The sequence below is a fragment of the Elephas maximus genome, chromosome 6, assembly GCF_024166365.1.
Source record: "Elephas maximus indicus isolate mEleMax1 chromosome 6, mEleMax1 primary haplotype, whole genome shotgun sequence".
Classification (NCBI taxonomy): Eukaryota; Metazoa; Chordata; class Mammalia; order Proboscidea; family Elephantidae; genus Elephas; species Elephas maximus.
In genome coordinates, this window is record NC_064824.1 from 53730252 (window position 1) to 53748621 (window position 18370).

Consider the following 18370-nt stretch of genomic DNA (forward strand, 5'->3'; position numbering starts at 1 on the left):
GACCTTTGGGTTAACAGCCAGAGCCCTAAGAACTTCATTAAGGAAGGAGAAAACTCTGGAAGGGAGTTGTACCACAATTTGAATTAGACTTTTGCCAAAGAATCTAAGGCAAGCAAAAGATTCATTGTCATGCTGAGTGACAGAGACTTCTTCTACCAGTCCACCTTGTGGAGGGGATTAGCTCTTGAACAACTTTGCAAGCGCATGCAGTTTTGTCGGGTACACAATGACATTTCTTTTCACAGCTCTCTTGACTTTATACTGTTTAAATAGCCTCTGTTGTCTCTTAATTTGTTTTTCTTTCTATAACTCCCTTTGGGAGGTAACTTTTATATAATCAACTCTTGTTTAGACTGCTTTTGTTTGTTTGATTTTGAGTTGTGGTATAAAATTGGCATGTTAATAGCTATTTTATGTTTTGTTCTCTAGTGTAACTTAGTTTGATAATCTATACAGTCTCTATTATTGGAGTTGTTATGCAATAAAAATCCCAATTAACTTCTTGTTTTTTTTTTTCCTTTTAGGCTAAGAAATGGCATTTCAGAAGGCAGTGAAAGGGACTATTCTAGTTGGAGGAGGTGCTCTTGCAACTGTTTTAGGCCTCTCCCAATTTTCTCATTACAGAAGGAAGCAAGTAAGTAATTGTACATGTACTGATTGTAATAAGAGGCTTAAATCTGCTGAAGAACTGTGTATGGGGCTGAAGAACTGTATATGGGGCTTGTGTCCGCTAAAGGTTTTGTTTAAAAATTTCTGTTGAAGCTTCTGTTTAATTTTAAGATGATAATTTAGAGTAACTGCATTTATGATCCCTGAGAACTGTATATATCTCATTTTTTAAAAAGTGAAGTCTTTATCGGACAGCATTATACTATTTAGCTTTTTTTTTTTTTATTAGCTCTTTGCTTTCAAGAGACTGCTTCATTTACGAGTGCCAGGGTTTGTTCATTTAGACTGTCTTTGTCTAATTCATTTAAATGTTCTAGATACCTTCTATGTCCCTGCCAAAAATTTGTCTTATTAGAAGACAGGCGGGTAAGAAAGAAAAGGGAAAAGAAAGGGTCTACTCAGACGGCCTGACTTTGAATCCTGATTTTACTTCCTAAATGTGTAGTTACTTAAGTATTACCTCATTTTGGGTAAAACAATTATGAAAATGAGATTGGTATGAAGATTCCAAATTCAAAGTGATCAGTTTATTTGCATTCATTTTTTTCTCTTGGCCCTGCAAATATGCTTTCCCATAGTCCAAATTGATGCCAGGAAGTAATTTTACTGAATGGCTTCATTCTTTTCTGGCTTGAAATACCAATAACCACCTCAGTATTTAATACTAGTCTCCTGTTCCCTTTTCTCCACATCATTGGGGTATTTTGTATGTCAGCTGGTGATGCACTTCTCAGCCTTTCAAAGATAGAGGTAAAGGAATTTGGCAAGCTGTTTGTAGCTGGGCCACCCATGAACTATTAATTTTCTGCATTTTTGTGGGTACCATTAGCCACGGAGCCCTGGTGGCACAGTGGTTAAGAGATTGGCTGCTAACCAAAAGGTTGGCAGTTCGAATCCACCAGGTGCTCCTTGGAAACCCTATGGGGCAGCTCTACTCTGTCATATAGGGTTGCTATGAGTCGAAATGGACTCAGCAGCAATGGATGTAAGCTGTGGGTTGCCTTGCACTGTTGTTTCTGTTTCTTTGTGTTACAATATGGTAGAGCCAGGCCTGTTGCTTGAAATCCCATATCCCGAATGGCAAATGCTACTTTAAAAACACATATTAGGAAGGATTCATTTACAGGCTTATAGTTACAGCTAATATAAGAAAAGAAGCTCAGTTTTATGTGCTTCCATCCTAAAGACAGATAACATGGAATAGGTTGTGTTAGTCTTTCTTTTTCATTCTGAACTGTAGACACGTTACCCTCAAAGTTTGCCTGAGAGTATAAAACCAAAAAAAAACCAAACCTGTTGCCATCTAGTCAATTCTGACTCATAGCAACCCTACAGGACGGAGTAGAACTGCCCCATAGAGTTTCCAAGGAGCGCCTGGTGTATTCAAACTGCTGACCTTTTGGTTAGCAGCTGTAGCACTTAACCACTAAGCCACCAGGTCTTCCTAGGAGTATATGTTGCAGGTATTATTATTTGATTGATGTGCTATTAAAACTCATCATCACCCATTGATTGTGCTTCATGCACTATTTTTTTTTAGTAATTTGTTTTATTTCTTTGTTACTATTGAAAATATGCACAGCAAAACACAACAATTCAATAATGTATATATGTACAATTCTGTGACATTGATTACATACTTCAAGTTGTACAACCATTCTGGCCTTCCTTTTCTGCATTATTCTTCCATTATTAACATAAACTCGTTGCCCTCTAAGCTTCCTATCTAACCTTTCTAGGTGCTGTTGTTATTTTGATCCCATATAGATGGTTCTTTAAAAGAGCGTGGTGCTAAAGCAGACATTTTTTACTAATTAAGCTCATGGCGCAGTGGTTAAGTGCTGGGCTGCTAACTGAAAGGTCGGCAGTTTGAATCCACCAGCTGCTCCGTGGGAGGAAGATGTGGCAGTCCTGTTCCATAAAGATTTCAGCCTTCGAAACCCTGTGGGGCAGCTCTACTCCGTCCTAAAGGGCCGCTATAGTTGAAACCGACTCTATGGCAGTGGTTTGGTTTTCTTGTTTGGTTTAAAGAAGACCTCGGGATATTTTTGGCTTAAAGTTTAAAGATTATCTCAGGACAGTAGTTTCAGGGGTTCATCCAGCCTTAATGGCTCCAGAAAGTTTGGATCCCATGAGAATTTGAAAATCTGTTTTGTATTTCACCTGCTTATGATCCAGGATTCTTCTATAGAATCTCTGATCAAAACGATCAGTAATGGTAGCTGAGCACCATTGCCACTCCTCTGGTCTCATGGCAAAGAAGGCATGTTCCATTTTCTCGTCTTATTCTTGACTCTCCTTCTTTCTCTGTTGCTCCAGGCAAATAGAGATAAATTGTACCTTTGATTGCTGTGTGCAAGCTTTTAAGATCTCAGGCACTATACAAAGAACTAGGAGGCAGCACACAAGCACTAAACACATTAGGCCAGTTAACTGAGATGTCCTGTGAAACCATGACCTAAACTTCGAAACTAAGAGAAAAAAAACCCATGAAGTGTTTGGTTGTATATAAGCAGCATCAGCAGCTGCTGTTTTTTTTTTTGTGTGTGTGGAAATACATATCACACAACGTTTGCCTATTCGACTTTTTATAAGTGTACAGCTTAGTGACTTCGATTATATTTATCAGCTGTGCAACCATTACCCTTGATCACTGCCAGATTTCCAGTCACCATAAACAGAAACTCAGTGCTCTGTAAACAGTGACTCCCTTTTTCTTCCTTCCTTCAGCCCCTGGTAACAACTTACAAACTGTGGACTCTATACGCTTGCCTGTTCTTGTCATTTTACATAAGTGAGGTCATATAATATTTGTCCTTTTTTGACTGACTTTTTTCACTCAGCGTAATATCTTCAAAGTTCATCCATGTATCAGGACTTCATTTTTCTTTCTGGCTGATTAGTATTCCATTGTATATATGTACCACATTTTGTTTATCCATTTATTTGCCGATGGACATTTAAGATGTTTCCATCTTTTGGCTATTGTGAATAGTGCTGCAATGAACATTGGTCTGTTCACATCACTGTGTTTAAATTCTTATATACCGAGGAGTGGAATTGCTGGGTCATATGACCCAAGGGCAGTGGGTATGGTGGTTCTATTTTTAGTTTTTTGAGGAGCCTCCACACTATTTTCTACAACATGAAGTATTTTTTCTTCTTTAAATTTTATTTTGTTGTTGTTGAGAATATACACAGCAAAACATAAACCGATTCAATAGTTTCTACATGTACAATTTAGTGACGTTGATTACATTCTTCAAGTTGTGCAACCATTCTCACCCTCTTTTTCTGAGTTGTTCTTCATTAACATAAACTCACTGCTCCCTAAGGTTCCCATCCAGTCTTTTGAGTTGCTGTTGTCAGTTTGACCCCATATACCAAAACCAGACCAAACCCAGTGCCCTTGAGTTGATTCTGACTCATAGTGACCCTACAGGACAGAGTAGAACTGCCCCATAGAGTTTCCAAGGAGCACCTGGCGGATTCGAACTGCCGACCTTTTGTTCAGCAGCCGTAGCACTTAACCACTACGCCACCAGGGTTTCCCCATATAGATAGTTCTTAAAAGAGCATAATGCTCAAGGCAGATCTTTTTGACTAGTTACGCTAAACTCTTATTTGGTTTTAAGAAGACTTCAGGTAATATTTTTGGTGCCAGGTTCAAAGACTACCTCAGGGTAATAGCTTCAGGGTGCACTATTCCTTGTAAATGTTGTTTTGGTTCCTTAATAGTAAGTGTGAAAAAATGTTGCTTTTCTTGAGGCTATTTCAGAAGTGCAGCTCTTAGGGACACAGGGATTAAGCGATTGGTTTACTTCTTCCATCCTTACCAGTGCTATCTGAAACGATACTGGAAAATGCCAATTTCAAAGGTCAGGATATCTAATGTGATGAGTTGTTGCTAAATTTGTATGTGCTTTATGTCTTTTAACCACAGTAAGCATGTTCTACTTCAGAGTTTGTAGCTTAACTATGTACCTAGGTAATACTGTTTCATTTTCTTTCTTTTTTTTTTTTGTTTGATTTCTCTTTAATAGTTGATCTCATAGAATAGAATAAGCAGAAGATACTGCCTAATACAATGAAGTTAGGGGTGAACTTTATCAGCAAAATCAAGGTAAAACAAGGACTTTTGATTCCTGGAACATTTTATCATTTTTCTCCATCTTAGGTTAAACATTCTGACCACCTTAGTAAACAAATGAAATATGTACCAGCAGTTTGAAGTCGTTTATAATTTTAAGCTGGCAAGTTCTGTTGAGAAAAATCACTGTAGGCAGTTAATTAATGAGTTGAACAAGATGTGCATGTGATTGTGTGTAGTTCTTTGTGGTGATTCCTGTCCCTTTAAGCCACTGCTATGAGCGTATTTTTGGGGTAGCAGGTGGGATGTAGCCATAGGGATTGGCAAAAAAGAAAGAAAGAGAACATTCTTTTGAGCCATTGACATAAAATGACCACAGGCCTTCCTTAACCCAGCTGTCCTCTCTCAGAAAATATCTGCCAGTCAGAGCCATTCTAGGGAGAAGAAGTTTTCCTGACTTCAGTAGTCAAGAAAAATCTTCCCGTTGCTGCACATTAATTGGCTACATTTTGTGGAAGCTGGGGCCTTAGATATGACTAGGCATGCTCCATTTTTCTGCAGAGTGATCCTTAGAGTATATAGGCTTGTGGTACAAGTATGTTTACTGTCTTAGTCATCTAGTGCTGCCATAACAGAAATACCACAAGTGTATGGCTTTAGCAAAGAGAAGTTTATTTCCTCACAGTAAAGCAGGCTTAAAGTCCAATTCAAGGCGTCAGCTCCAGGCAAAGGCTTTCTCTCTCTGTTGGCTCTGGAGGAAGGTCCTTGTCCTCTGTCTTCCCCTGGTCGAGGGGCTTCTCAGGCGCAGGGACCCCGGGTCCAAAGGATGTGCTCTGCTTCCGGTGCTGCTTTCTTAGTGGTGTGAGGTCCCCAACTCTCTGCTTGCTTCCTTTTCCTTTTATCTCTTGAGAAAGAAAAGTGGTGCAGGCCACACCCCAGGGAAACTCCCTTTACCTTGGATCAGGGAGGTGACCTGAGTAAGGGCGGTGTTACAATCCCACCCTAGTCCTCTCAACATAAAATTACAATTACAAAATGGAGAACTACCACAGATTACTGGGAATCATGGCCTAACCAAATTGACACATTTTTGGGGGGGACACAATTCAATCCATGACATTTACCTCTTGTGTTTTTATATTTTTTCCAATTTTCTAAGATGACTTCAAATAATTTACTGTCTTCCTTTAAGAATAAGTCAGTTTTGAAAGCCCAAGATAACTGATGTATGAGTAAACTGCCTGTTGACTTAAAGTTCTGGCCTTATTTTGCTGGCATTCTTGCAGTTGCAGCTCCTGTCTCTCCCTCCTCCTGGTTTGTGCTCATGGGGTATTCCTAGTACAAACCTTCTTTTCTAGACTAAAATCAGAGGCTGTATTCTAAAAGTTGTTAAGTTGGTAAAACATGTTTGGTAATGAGATAATGCCATATGGAGTGTTTAGGTGCTTGGTCACCTCACAAAAAACTTCTAAATCAATTCGGTAATTAAATTAGCTTGTGTTTGGTAGGAAGAGAATAGGAGGAAGACTATTATGTATACTTTTTTGATGAATTAAACAGAAAACACAACAAAATTCAATAAGGTATATAGTTTGACTTATCTTTAACCCAGCAGCTGAAATAAAAGCTACTGTAGATGAAGAGACAGAAATATTTGTGAAGACACTGAGTGGGATTAGAGGTGATAGCACGGATTTTTTTGATAACTTTACTTCACAGCGTGGCTTTTCTTCAAACAAGCATATTATTACTAATATTTATCTTTTACGTTTATCAATGGTAAAGAGTGTCCACCGCTGATCCAAGTGAAACCTAGAGTTTTTTTTTCTTTTGAGGTAAGAGGTCAGATTTAGAAGAGATGGGGAAATGCCAGGGTCATCATGGCCTAAGGAGAGGGCTATATTATTTTTTTTCTTTTGGTGCTGCGGCAGCTTAAGTTCCAATGAGAAAGCTGATAATGGAAAGGAGATGAACGTTACCTAACTTCTCTTGACTGTGGCCACCTGTAGGGAAGGAGATTTGCAGCCACAAATGGCATCAGCATTACTGACCCCCTTCAGTTGTGCACTTAGGGGTTTTTAGAGTGGTTTTGAGTAGCCCAGGTGGTGCAGTGGTTGAGCACTCAGCTGACAACCAAAAGGTCAGTGGTTCAAATCCACCACTGAGAAAGATGTGGCAGTCTGCTTCTGTAAAGACTTCAGCCTTGGAAACTCTGTGGGACAGTTCTACTGTGTCCTACAGTATTTCTATGAGTCAGAGTCGACTTGACGGCAATGAGTTTCGTTTTTTTTTTTCTTTTTTGGTTTACCTCCTCACCCACCAGTAAGTGACTGAATTTCCACAAAAGTTTCTCAACCAACCGTATGCCAGAGGACAGGAGGCTGAGTTGTGAAATATAACCATCCTAAAAAAAATACCACTATCTTAAATCCCACCAGGTTGTAACAAGCAAACACCTCCGTGGTGGTATGGAGATTTCAGAGAGCAAGATGATTGTGATTTACTACTTTGTAAAGGTTGGCTTAATAATAAACTTTTAGTTGGAAGGGACTTAGAGGACTTCCTATCCAGTTTTCCTTTCAGACAGTATGCTCTTCTAGCAATTCCTTGGTGTTTATTGAAAGGACGTACCAACTTCAGGTGGGAGCCTCCTTTTTCTAATTCCAGGTTGGGGGAAGAATGAAATAGGTGAAAAGGGGGAATTTAAAGTAGTAGAGAGGGCCTTGGGGTACTTTCGGAGCCGGTAAACCTTAGTGAACAGCAGGCGTAGAGCTTGTTAAAGTCCATGCAGCACGGGAGTTCCTCAGGTAGGTGGAAGAAAGATGGCTGGGGAGAATTAAAAAAAAAACAAAAAACCGAACCCGCTGCCGTCGAGTCGATTCCAGCTCATAGCGACCCTGTAGGACAGAGTAGAACTGCCCCACAGAGTTTCCAAGGAGCGCCTGTCGGATTCGAACTGCTGATCTCTTGGTTAGCAGCCATAGCACTTAACCATTATACCACCAGGGTTCCCTGGGGAGAATGGTATTAAAAAAAAAAAAAAGGTAGGGGTACAAAGATTTAACCTAGGGTTGCCCTAGTTTTTTTTTTTTTTCTTTCATTATAGGTCGAGTACTTTTTGAAAAAAAATTTTTTTTTAACTCAAAATTTATTTCATACACAACTGGAAACATTGGTGAGATGGCGTGGGCTTCTTTCTTTAACCCTAGTGGTATGGTTGATGTAACAAAGGTCTATTTAGGTCTCAGGGTGGGTCTTGGAACATGCACTGGGTTTCTTCCTTCCGTTACCCACTCTAAAGGTGTAGTTGGCTTTGTGAGCCAGCTTTGAGGTGAAACTTAAGAAACCCTGGGGTTTCTCAAAGCTCAGTTGTGAATTTTTTTTTCCTTTGCACAGTACATAGGCAGGGAGTGGGCTTCAGAGTATGGAAATCAAGATCTCTTTTTGGTGTGAGATCAGTGTTAAAATTAAGAAATTGAGAGATTCCCGTTGATTGATGCCCCAGTCATAAACAACATAACAGAGAGACCAGAGCATGATCTTTGGAGCAGCCTTTGAAGGCTGCCTGCATTCAACACTTGGCTCTACTTCTTAATGGCTCAGTGACCATGAGCCATTTTCTTAAGTTCTCTGGGTCTCATTTTCCCCTCTTTTGTAAAATGGGGATAACAGTGGTACTTCCTCAGAATTGTTAAACAGCAGAAACACCTGGAGGAGTTGCTGAAACAGTAGCTTTCAAAAAGTGTTAGCTATTAGATTTCCGGATAATATGGATGTAAGTATGGATGGAAACCCTAGTGGTGTAGTGGTTAAGTGCTACAGCTGCTAACCAAAAGGTTGGCAGTTCGAATCCACCAGGCGCTCCTTGGAAACTCTATGGGGCAGTTCTACTCTGTCCTCTAGGGTTGCTATGAGTTGGAATTGACTCGATGTCAATGAGTTTTTTTTTTTTTTTTTTTTGATATGCTATTTATTTGAACTGTATGGTGGGACATTTTAAAAAACAAATGTATAATAAAAGCTCTAACTTTCTTTTTGGTAAATCTAAATATTTATGTATCATTTTAGCTTGAAGTGGAATGGAATTAAGCTTTATTCTTTTTCCCAAAGTCAGCGGTGTTTGAGCATGCGATGGACTAAGAGTCATTAATGAGAGGATCTTCGTGCTTTGCAAAATAGCCTCTTCACTTTGTAAGCAAGAGCAACTACCTATATTTGTGAGTGGCTTACTAAATACTACAGTATGCTCAGTTATGTGTGTTATTTAAGGAAACATGAAAAAAATGATAGCAGTGATGTGTTTGGTTAGTTGAATCACAGGTAAACCAGTACTACCTTTGTTGTTAGTGTCATTAAAACCCAAGATGAAAAATATTTATCCTAAGAAGAAGCAGAGTTATGCGTGGATAATTAAAATGCCCAGGAATTTTGAGAACATTGTTTTAAGTTATAATTTTGATCTCTCCTTCTCAGTACATTATTTGTGAGAGATTCTAATAAAGTGATCTCTTTTGGTTGCAAGTGCTGAGGACTAAGATGTTTGTAAGTCAGTAGCAAAAAATAAGGTCATAGAGGAAGCAAAAAATAGAATGATTGTCTTTAGTTACAGTAAGGTCTACTTTGTGATTTATTTTAGCGGCCCCTCCCCCAAATGAAAAGTCATTTAGCCTCCTAATTATGTCTGTTATAAAGTATGGCTGGATTTTGGTGGATCTGTCTTTGTGCATAGGTTTTAAAAGTTTTTAGAACTCCAGTTTATTAGTAAAAAAAAAAAAAAAGTAAGGATAATGTCACTTTACTCTCAGGTTTATTTTTTTCCCCCCCAAGCGCTGACTGAGTCAGTGTACACAAGTTAGTGATAACAGTGCCTGACACATAGCAGGTTTTTTTGTAAATGTTAGACTCCCTTTCCCTTTCCTGATAACCAAAGAAAAAAAACCCAAACCCATTGGCATTGAGCTGATTCTGACTCATAGCGACCTTAGAGGACAGAGGAGAAGTGCTCCATAGGGTTTCCAAGGAGAGGCTGGTGGATTTAAAATGCTGACCTTTTGGTTCGCAGCCAGGGTTTTTAGCCATTTCACCAAAGGATATGAAAATTAGAAATTGGAACTAGCCTTGTTAGGCATAGTAATAAAGATATGACACCATATTTCTTTAAATTTCTGAGCTTTTGGCTGGCATGATTTTTCTTATAATAACTACCAGAGAAGCTGGTGGAAGATAGAGAAATTTGAAGTTCAAATGAATATCAATTGGAGAGAAATCAAAATCCTAATTATCTCCTTGACAGAGAGGGACAAAAATTGCTGAACAAAATATCAAATTCACAAAAAAGATCAGACTACTGGTCTAACAGAGACTGGAAGAACCCCTGAGACTATAGCCCTAAGACACCCTTCTGACCTGCAACTGAAGCTATTCCCGGGGACCACCTCCCAGCCAAACAATTGACAAGCTCATAAGATAAACAACACGAACACCCGAGAGGAATGTACTCCTTAGAACAATTAATTATAGGAGATCAAGAGGTCAAATATCTGCCCAAAAGCAAAGATGAGAAGGCAGAAAGGGGTAGAAAACTGGGACTAAAGGAAATGAGGAACCCAGGGCAGAATGGGAAGAGTGCTGACACATTGTGGGGAATGAAACCAAGGTCATGAAGTACTTTGGGAAACTAATTTGCTGTGTAAACTTTCACCTAATTCACACATACACACACACACACACACACAAATCATAACCATTTAGGACATATTGTAATTCAGAAACAATTTAAATTACAAAAATCCCACTTAAGCATCCCGTTTCAGCAATATCTTGATTAAATATAGTAATTTATTTGTTGATTTGCAGAATATCCTTAATATGTTTAATAATTTATTTAACTGCAGTTATTAATATTCTTCTGGTTCCTAAGCTAAGGACTACCTGTGGGTTTGAAATCAGTATAAATCTTCCTGAGAATTAATGTAGCTGAAATTATCACGTGACATGTTGGCATTGTGGTTATCAGATTGCTTTTAACTTTGTGAGTCAACTCAGGCTACCATTCTTGTTTGTTCTCCTGGAGTAAAATAATCTTCCGTATTCAGAGGCATTTTGCAATAGATTCATAAACAGCCTTTTTCTTGAAAAAATCTTACAAAGTGCTGTAAAAACAACTGTTCTTAAACAGTCTTCATTTTTGTCAATATTAATGTTACTGTGTGAACGCTAGTGTTAGATACCATAGAAAGAATGAGTATTAAGGTGGAGAAAGGACTAGTGGTTGAGTAATAGGCTTGCTTAAAGAGCCATCTGCATCAGCATTATGTCAGAATGCAAAGGTAGACATGTCTCTGCATTGTGGTTTGCTAGGGCTTGCATTTGATAATTTGTCCGTTTGGAGCTTTATCTGTATGGATTTATTTTTCTGTAATTCATGGGACCTGATATGTCAGAGGAAGATTCAGAACAAGGTATGGGCTATATAAAAAATAGTCTCGGGTTGAAATACGAAGCGTATTGTATAGTTGTGTATTTATTAGAGTAAGCTAACTGGTGTAATAAACAACCCCCAAAGCTCAGTGGCTTATCACAATGAAGGTTTGTTTCTTACATTACAGTGCAGTGTGGGACAGTATAGTTTGGGGACCTATCTGCCTATCTCTTGCAGTCATTTAGGGACCCATGTCCTTTGATTCTAGTGGCTCTGCTATGCTATAGGGTCTTGCTGGCCAACTGGATCATTTCTGCCTAACTGTAAGGTTATGGTGGCCTAGTGGTTAAGTGCTACAGCTGCAAACCAACAGGTCAGCAGTTTAAATCCGCCAGGCGCTCGTTGGAAACTCTATGGGGCAGTTCTATGCTCTCCTGTAGGGTCGCTATGAGTCAGAACCGACTTGACGGCAGTGGGCTTGGTTTGGGTTTGGTAAGGTTATGTGGGAAACGGAATCCAGTGGTGTTCTCTGGAGAGAAAATGTTTTGTTAACCGTCCAGCCGATACATATGTATACTGGTTTTACTTTCTGATCTGCTTGACAAATGAGTTGTGTCTCTTTTGATGAGAGCTTCATTGTTAGGGTTTATGGCAAAGACAGTTTTGTTGACTTGCTTCTCTTGTTTAGAACCATGCACATAAATCCCTGAAATAACTTTTTTTTTTTCTCCTAGAAATACAGCTAAATTAGTTAGGACTGTGTTTGATAACAGAAGCTTGATGAGGACTCTGTATTTTGGATAAGACCAGTTGAACTATCCTTAACCACTATATATGGCTAACTGAGTCTTCAGAGGCGTGTTTCGTCAAAGCACTGAAATTGCACAAAGAGACTTAGAAATGTCCTCTGAAGAGCAGCCTATCGTCTTCCTTATAATTTTAGATTTAATTTAACACTTATCCCCCAAAGTGGAGCCATAGCAATACCTTTGAGTTATAACTCACATCGGGCCTTCGAGGAGTTGGTGATGCCATTTTATTGGTGGCGTACAAAATCAGAGAGGTTAACTGTACTTCTGTAGGTCACACAGTGAGTCAACGACTGAGCTATGATTAGCGTGGACAGCTGGTGAGCTTCTAGGCGTTGCTAACTGCACAACATTGACATTCATTTTGATTTGACTTTGAATTTCATTTTCAACTATTTATTCATTTTCAGGCCTCTTTTAAGAAACTTTTTAGGGATATCATAGGACTGAGGAAACTTTATATAAATGTGTTGGAGAGAGACCTTTAGCTTCCCTCCCCTCTCCCCCAGTCTTCCAGCTCACTAGTTAAATTATGTTCATGCTTAGGAAAGCTTCCTCTAGGTAGAGTTTTTAATTTAAAATAATATTTTATTGTGTTTTTAGTGTAAGAATACACAGCAAAACAGGCTCTAAGTAGAGTTTTGCAGATTAAGAAGATAATATATTCTTTAGGAGTTCTGCAATTCCAATTTTACTTGCTTTATTTATTTCGTAATTTGTAATTTTTAAACAGAATTCCTGAGGCCTAATTATAGGCTAGTGAATACAAACTAGGATCATTATACACATTTATATAATTGACACAGTAATTCATGGAGAGATGAAGAGTGTGCATCACAAATGTGACCAAAAACTATTGCAAAACATAAAGTTAAAATATAGTTGTCACGGATCGAATTGTGTCCCCCCAAAATATCTGTCAATTTAGCTGGGCCACGAGTACCAGTATTGTGTGATTGTCCACCATTTTATGTGATTTCCCTATGTGTTGTAAATCTTATCACTATGATGAAATGAGGTGGATTAGTGGCAACTATATTGATAAGATATACAAGATTAGATAGTGTCTTAAACCAATATCTTTGAGATATAAAAGAGAGAAACAAGCAGAGAGACGAGGGACCTCCTACTGCCAAGAAAGCAGCGCCAGGAGCAGAGAGTGTCCTTTGGACGTGAGGTTCCTGTGCTGAGATGCTCCCAGACCAAGGGAAGACTGATGCATCACAAAGACCTTCCTCCAGAGCAGACAGCTAGAGAAAGCCTTTCCCTGGAGCTAACACCCCGGATTTGGACTTGTAGCCTACTAGACCATGAGAGGATAAACTTCTCTTTGTTAAAGCCATCAACTTGTGGTTATTTCTGTTAATAGCAGTACTAGATGACCAAGACAGTAGTCTAGGTCCATCTGGAGTTTAAAGCTCAGAACTGGTCCGTTGGCCCAGCGGGTCAGCATTTTATTCAGCTGAGAGGGGATGGGGATGAATGGGCTTCTTTTAGTCCTGGATTCCCTTTCAGATGTATGCTCTGGGAAGATTTTAAGAAAAACTCCTGTTTCATAGAACCCTGAGTGTCACCTTGACTGCCCGGTGTAGATGGCTGCATGCTAGGATATGCCCTTGATGGTGTTGTTAGCGGTGGTTGAGTTGACTCTGACTCATGTCGACCTTATGTACAATACAATGAATTGTTGCCCGGTCCTGCATCATGCTGACAGTTGCCAGCATTTTTGAGTCCATAGTTGCAGCTATTGTGCCAACCCATCTCAGTACACCCTTGTTGGCCCTCTCCTTCACCAAACATGGATATGCCCTAGGACTTCTGACCGAAGACCAGATGAGTTGTGGAATGACATCAAAGACATCATGCATGAAGAAAGCAAGAGGTCACTGAAAAGACAAGAAAGAAAGAAAAGACCAAGATGAATGTCAGAGGAGACTCTGAAACTTGTTCTTGAGCATCGAGCCACGAAAGCAAAAGGAAGAGTTGATGAAGTAAAAGAACTGAACAGAAGATTTCAAAGGGCCTCTCGAGAAGACAATGTATTATAATGACATGTGCAAAGAGCTGGAGATGGAAGACCAAAAGGGAAGAACTCGCTTGGTGTTTCTCAAGCTGAAAGAACTGAAGAAAAAATTGAAGCCTCGAGTTGCAATAGTGAAGGATTCCATGGGGAAAATATTAAACGACACAGGAAGCATCAAAAGAAGATGGAAGGAATACACAGAGTCATTATACCAAAAAGAATTAGTCAATATTCAACCATTTCAAGAGGTGGCATATGATCAGGAAACGATGGTACTGAAGGAAGAAGTCCAAGCTGCTCCGAAGGCCCTGGCGAAAAACAAGGCTCTAGGAATTGATGGAATATCGAGATGTTTCAACAAACAGATGCAGCGCTAGAGGTGCACACTCATCTATGCCAAGAAATATGGAAGAGAGCTTCCTGGCCAACTGACTGGAAGAGATCCATATTTATGCCTATTCACAAGAAAGAGGATCCAACCAAATGTGGAAATTATAGAACAATATCATTAATATCACATGCAAGCAAAATTTTGCTGAAGATCATTAAAAAATGGCTGTAGCAGTATATTGATAGGGAACTGCCAGAATTCAGGCTGGTTTCAGAAGAAGACGTGGAACCAGGGATATCACTGCTGATGTCAGATGGATCCTGGCTGAAAGCAGAGAATACCAGAAGGATGTTGACCCGTGTTTTATTGACTATGCAAAGGCATTCGACTGCGTGGATCATAACAAACTATGGATAACATTGTGAAGATTGGGAATTCCAGAACACTTAATTGTGCTCATGAGGAACCTTTACATAGATCAAGAGGCAGTTGTTTGGACAGAACAAGGGGATACTGATTGGTTTAAAGTCAGGAAAGGTGTGTGTCAGGGTTGTATTCTTTCACCATACCTATTTAATCTATATGGTGAACAAATAATACGAGAAGCCGGACAATATGAAGGAGAATGGGGCATCAGGATTGGAGGAAGACTCATTAACAACCTGCGTTATGCAGATGACACAAACTTGCTTGCTCAAAGTGAAGGGACTGGAAGCACTTACTAATGAAGATCAAAGACCACAGCCTTCAGTATGGATTACACCTCAACATAAAGAAAACAAAAATCCTCACAATTGGACGAATGAGCAACATCATGATAAACGGAGAAAAGGTTGAAGTTGTCAAGGATTTCATTTTACTTGGATCCACAATCAATAGCCATGGAAGCAGCCATCAAGAAATCAAAAGACGGATTGCATTGGGAAAATCTGCTGCAACGACCTCTTTAAAGTGTTGAAGAGGAAAGATGTGAACCTGAAGACTAAGGTGTGCCTGACCCAAGCCATGGTATTTTCAATCGCATCATATGCATGTGAAAGCTGGACAATGAACAAGGGAGACCGAAGAAGAGTTGACGTCTTTGGGTTGTGGTGTTGGCAAAGAATATTGAATATACCATGAACTGCCAAAAGAACGAACAAATCTCTTGGAAGAAGCGCAGCCAGAATGCTCCTTAGAGGCAAGGATGGCAAGACTGCATCTTACGTACTTTGGACATGTCGTCAGGAGGGATCAGTCCCTGGAGAAGGACATCATGCTTGGCAGAGTACAGGGTCAGTGGAAAAGAGGAAGACCCTCAACGAGGTGGATTGACACAGTGGCTGCAACAATGAGCTCAAGCATAACGATTTTAAGGATGGCTCAGGACCAGGCAGTGTTTCGTTCTGTTGTGCGTAGGGTAGCTATGAGTTGGAACTGACTCGATCGCACCTAACAACAACAACAACACCCTTGTTGGCCCTCTCCTTCACCAAACATGGATATGCCCTAGGACTTCGGATTTCACTGGACGACCATCATCAGTTCCCTGCATTGTTGGTGCCAGAGAGGTTGGCAGATCTAGGGACCCAAGTAAACACATCTATAGGCAAAGCTAATCTAGCAGAACTGAGGACATAGAGTCTGGAGTCAAACCTGGGATCAAATTCTGGTTCAGCAAAAAAAAAAAAAACTTGCCTAAGGAATAGCTAAATCACTATCCTTTGATTCTTTGGTCAGAGGATACTCCCTCCTGTGAGCTAACATATTAGAATAAGTGGACATGGGCAACTGCCATTTGGGAAGCAGTAGCTCTGTCTCTTCTTCCCTCTCTGCCCAAGGGGTGGTTGACTTTCCTGATCCCAGACTTACTCTCTGAATCCTCTCATTCTTAGTAAATGTTCAAATTGAAGATTAGTATCAAGTGTTAGATACCTTCAAATATATTCCATGTTTTTAAGACATTTATTTGAAAACAAATAAGACGTATCCCCCAAACCTCAGTCACGTAGTCAGTTATGATGCTAATTTGTTTGAAGTAGATTCAGAGCCAAGGAGTTTTCCTCATTTTTTTAGGTATGAAAACATTTTTAATTTTAATATTTTGAACACATAATTAGTTCTATTGAAAGAGCTTTTGTGTGGTTTCTCAAAAAAATCACAGCCACTTAGAGTTCACCTTCAAGGTGAACTGTTTTTGTGTACTGTTGAGTTGGCTCCAACTCACAGTAACCATATATGACAGGGTATAATTGCCCCATAGGGTTTCCTAGGTGCGGTCTCAGGCTTTGAACAGGTTCCTTCCCTTTCAAACCCCTGCTGAAAATTTGCATTTCTAGGAAGTTCCCTGTTGATAATTTGCATTTCCATCCCAGATAAACTGAATTGGAATCTAAATTTTAAAAAGATCCCCAGGTGATTCTTATGTATAACTTCCTGGGAATTTGTTAGAAATGCAAATTCTCAGCAGAGATTCAACCTGTACAAAGGGGCTCAAAGCCTTGCTGCAATCTCTGTAGGAGCAGATCTCTAAGTCTTTTCTCCTGAGGCTGGTGAGTTAGAATTGCTGACCTTTCTGTAAGCAGCTGAGGGTTTAACTGTTGCATCAGAGGACTCCTTCAAGGTACTAACCCAAAAATCAAACCAAACCTGTTGTTGTCAAGTCTGTTCTGACTCATAGCAACCCTATAGGACAGAGTAGAACTACTCCATAGGGTTTCCAAGGAGCAGTTGGTGGATTTGAACTGCTGACCTTTTGGTTAGCAACAGATCTCTTAACCACTGTGCCACCAGGGCTCCAACCAAGGTGAACTAGAGCTCTGTTGTTAGCCACTTGAAAGGATGGCCTTCAGGATGTGGTTAACCTTTGCAGGAGTCAGCTGTGAGGATACAGTTTAGTGTTTTCACAAAATTGTAGGCAACACAATCTTCCTGACTTCAACCCAAACTATCTTTTGTTGTGATTTAGGCTTGCTTCCTCTTGTCTGGTCTCCAGTGGTGAGGACAGTTTATCCATTAGCGACTTTTCCTACAGCATAACCCTGTGTTCCTCACTGTGTATGTTTACACTGAGACATGTTGCTTACTGTCACGTAAATACAAGAAAAAACATCATTGTTTAGAATCACAAAGTGATTTAAGAGGTAAAGACCATTAAAAAATCTTAAATTTCACTGTAAAGAGATGCTCGTTTCATTTTCCTTCCAGGAGTATACAATTATGTTTAGTCTTTTTCAGTGACAACAGAAGATGAAGCCATTCCTCTTAAATCTAACCATTCCATTGATTGAATCCCGTAATATGGGGGAGGCTGAGAGTGATGGTTGCAGTATGAAGTGATTTGCATGAAACCCTACTTTATACTCCAATTATTACTGTACATGATTATAGGACAACCTGGCTGTTAATTGCTTGTGGTCTTTAAATATGCACTTCTTTCAGAAATAGACACTAATTATTAGATCTTGTTTTCGGTCTCACCTGAACTTGCAAATGTCTAGGAGTTTTTTTTTAATTTGCAAGTCTAATGGTGCATAGACGTAGTAAAAACTGATCTCATTCTGAATCCTATTCTGGATAAATGTTCTCTGGGATGTAAACTCTCAAAAAGATTATGAGCTTGGCTTTCAAGTCTGTGTACGTATTCAGTGTGCGAGTCTTTTGACAAAAACTCTATGTTTGCTACCAGAATGCTGGAGGAATTTTATCTTTTAAAATGTAGATGAAAATTCATAAAAACACACCTACTTCCCCACCACCCATCATAACGAAATATAATTAGAGATAACATCAAAGTAATATTAAATATTAGATATTCTCCTGGGGTGCCATAGATTGCTTTTGTGTGGCCTTTCTAGCCATGGCCTTGTAACTCCCGCCCAGTCACTGTGCACATGTGGCAATTGTGGCCCACCAAAGGGATTGGTCAGTTTTGCTATCCCGCTGGGCTTCAAATGAGCCACCCCAGAGGTGGGAAAGAGAAGACCCCACCACCACCAAGGATGAACAGCCAGGAGCCAATGTGTTCTTTGGACCTGGGATCTCTGTG

General features: G+C 39.7%; 1 protein-coding gene across 3 annotated transcripts in view; it reads left to right on the forward strand.

The window, feature by feature from the left end:
• The window catches only part of GPD2 (glycerol-3-phosphate dehydrogenase 2), a 184378-nt gene that overhangs the window by 45192 nt on the left and 120816 nt on the right, over positions 1-18370 (forward strand). For all 3 annotated transcript variants that reach the window (XM_049887267.1, XM_049887268.1, XM_049887269.1), the window contains exon 2: positions 525-634. In XM_049887267.1, coding sequence (XP_049743224.1) covers positions 533-634 — 102 coding nt within the window. In that variant the 5' untranslated portion in view covers positions 525-532. The remainder of the gene's footprint in view (positions 1-524; positions 635-18370) is intronic.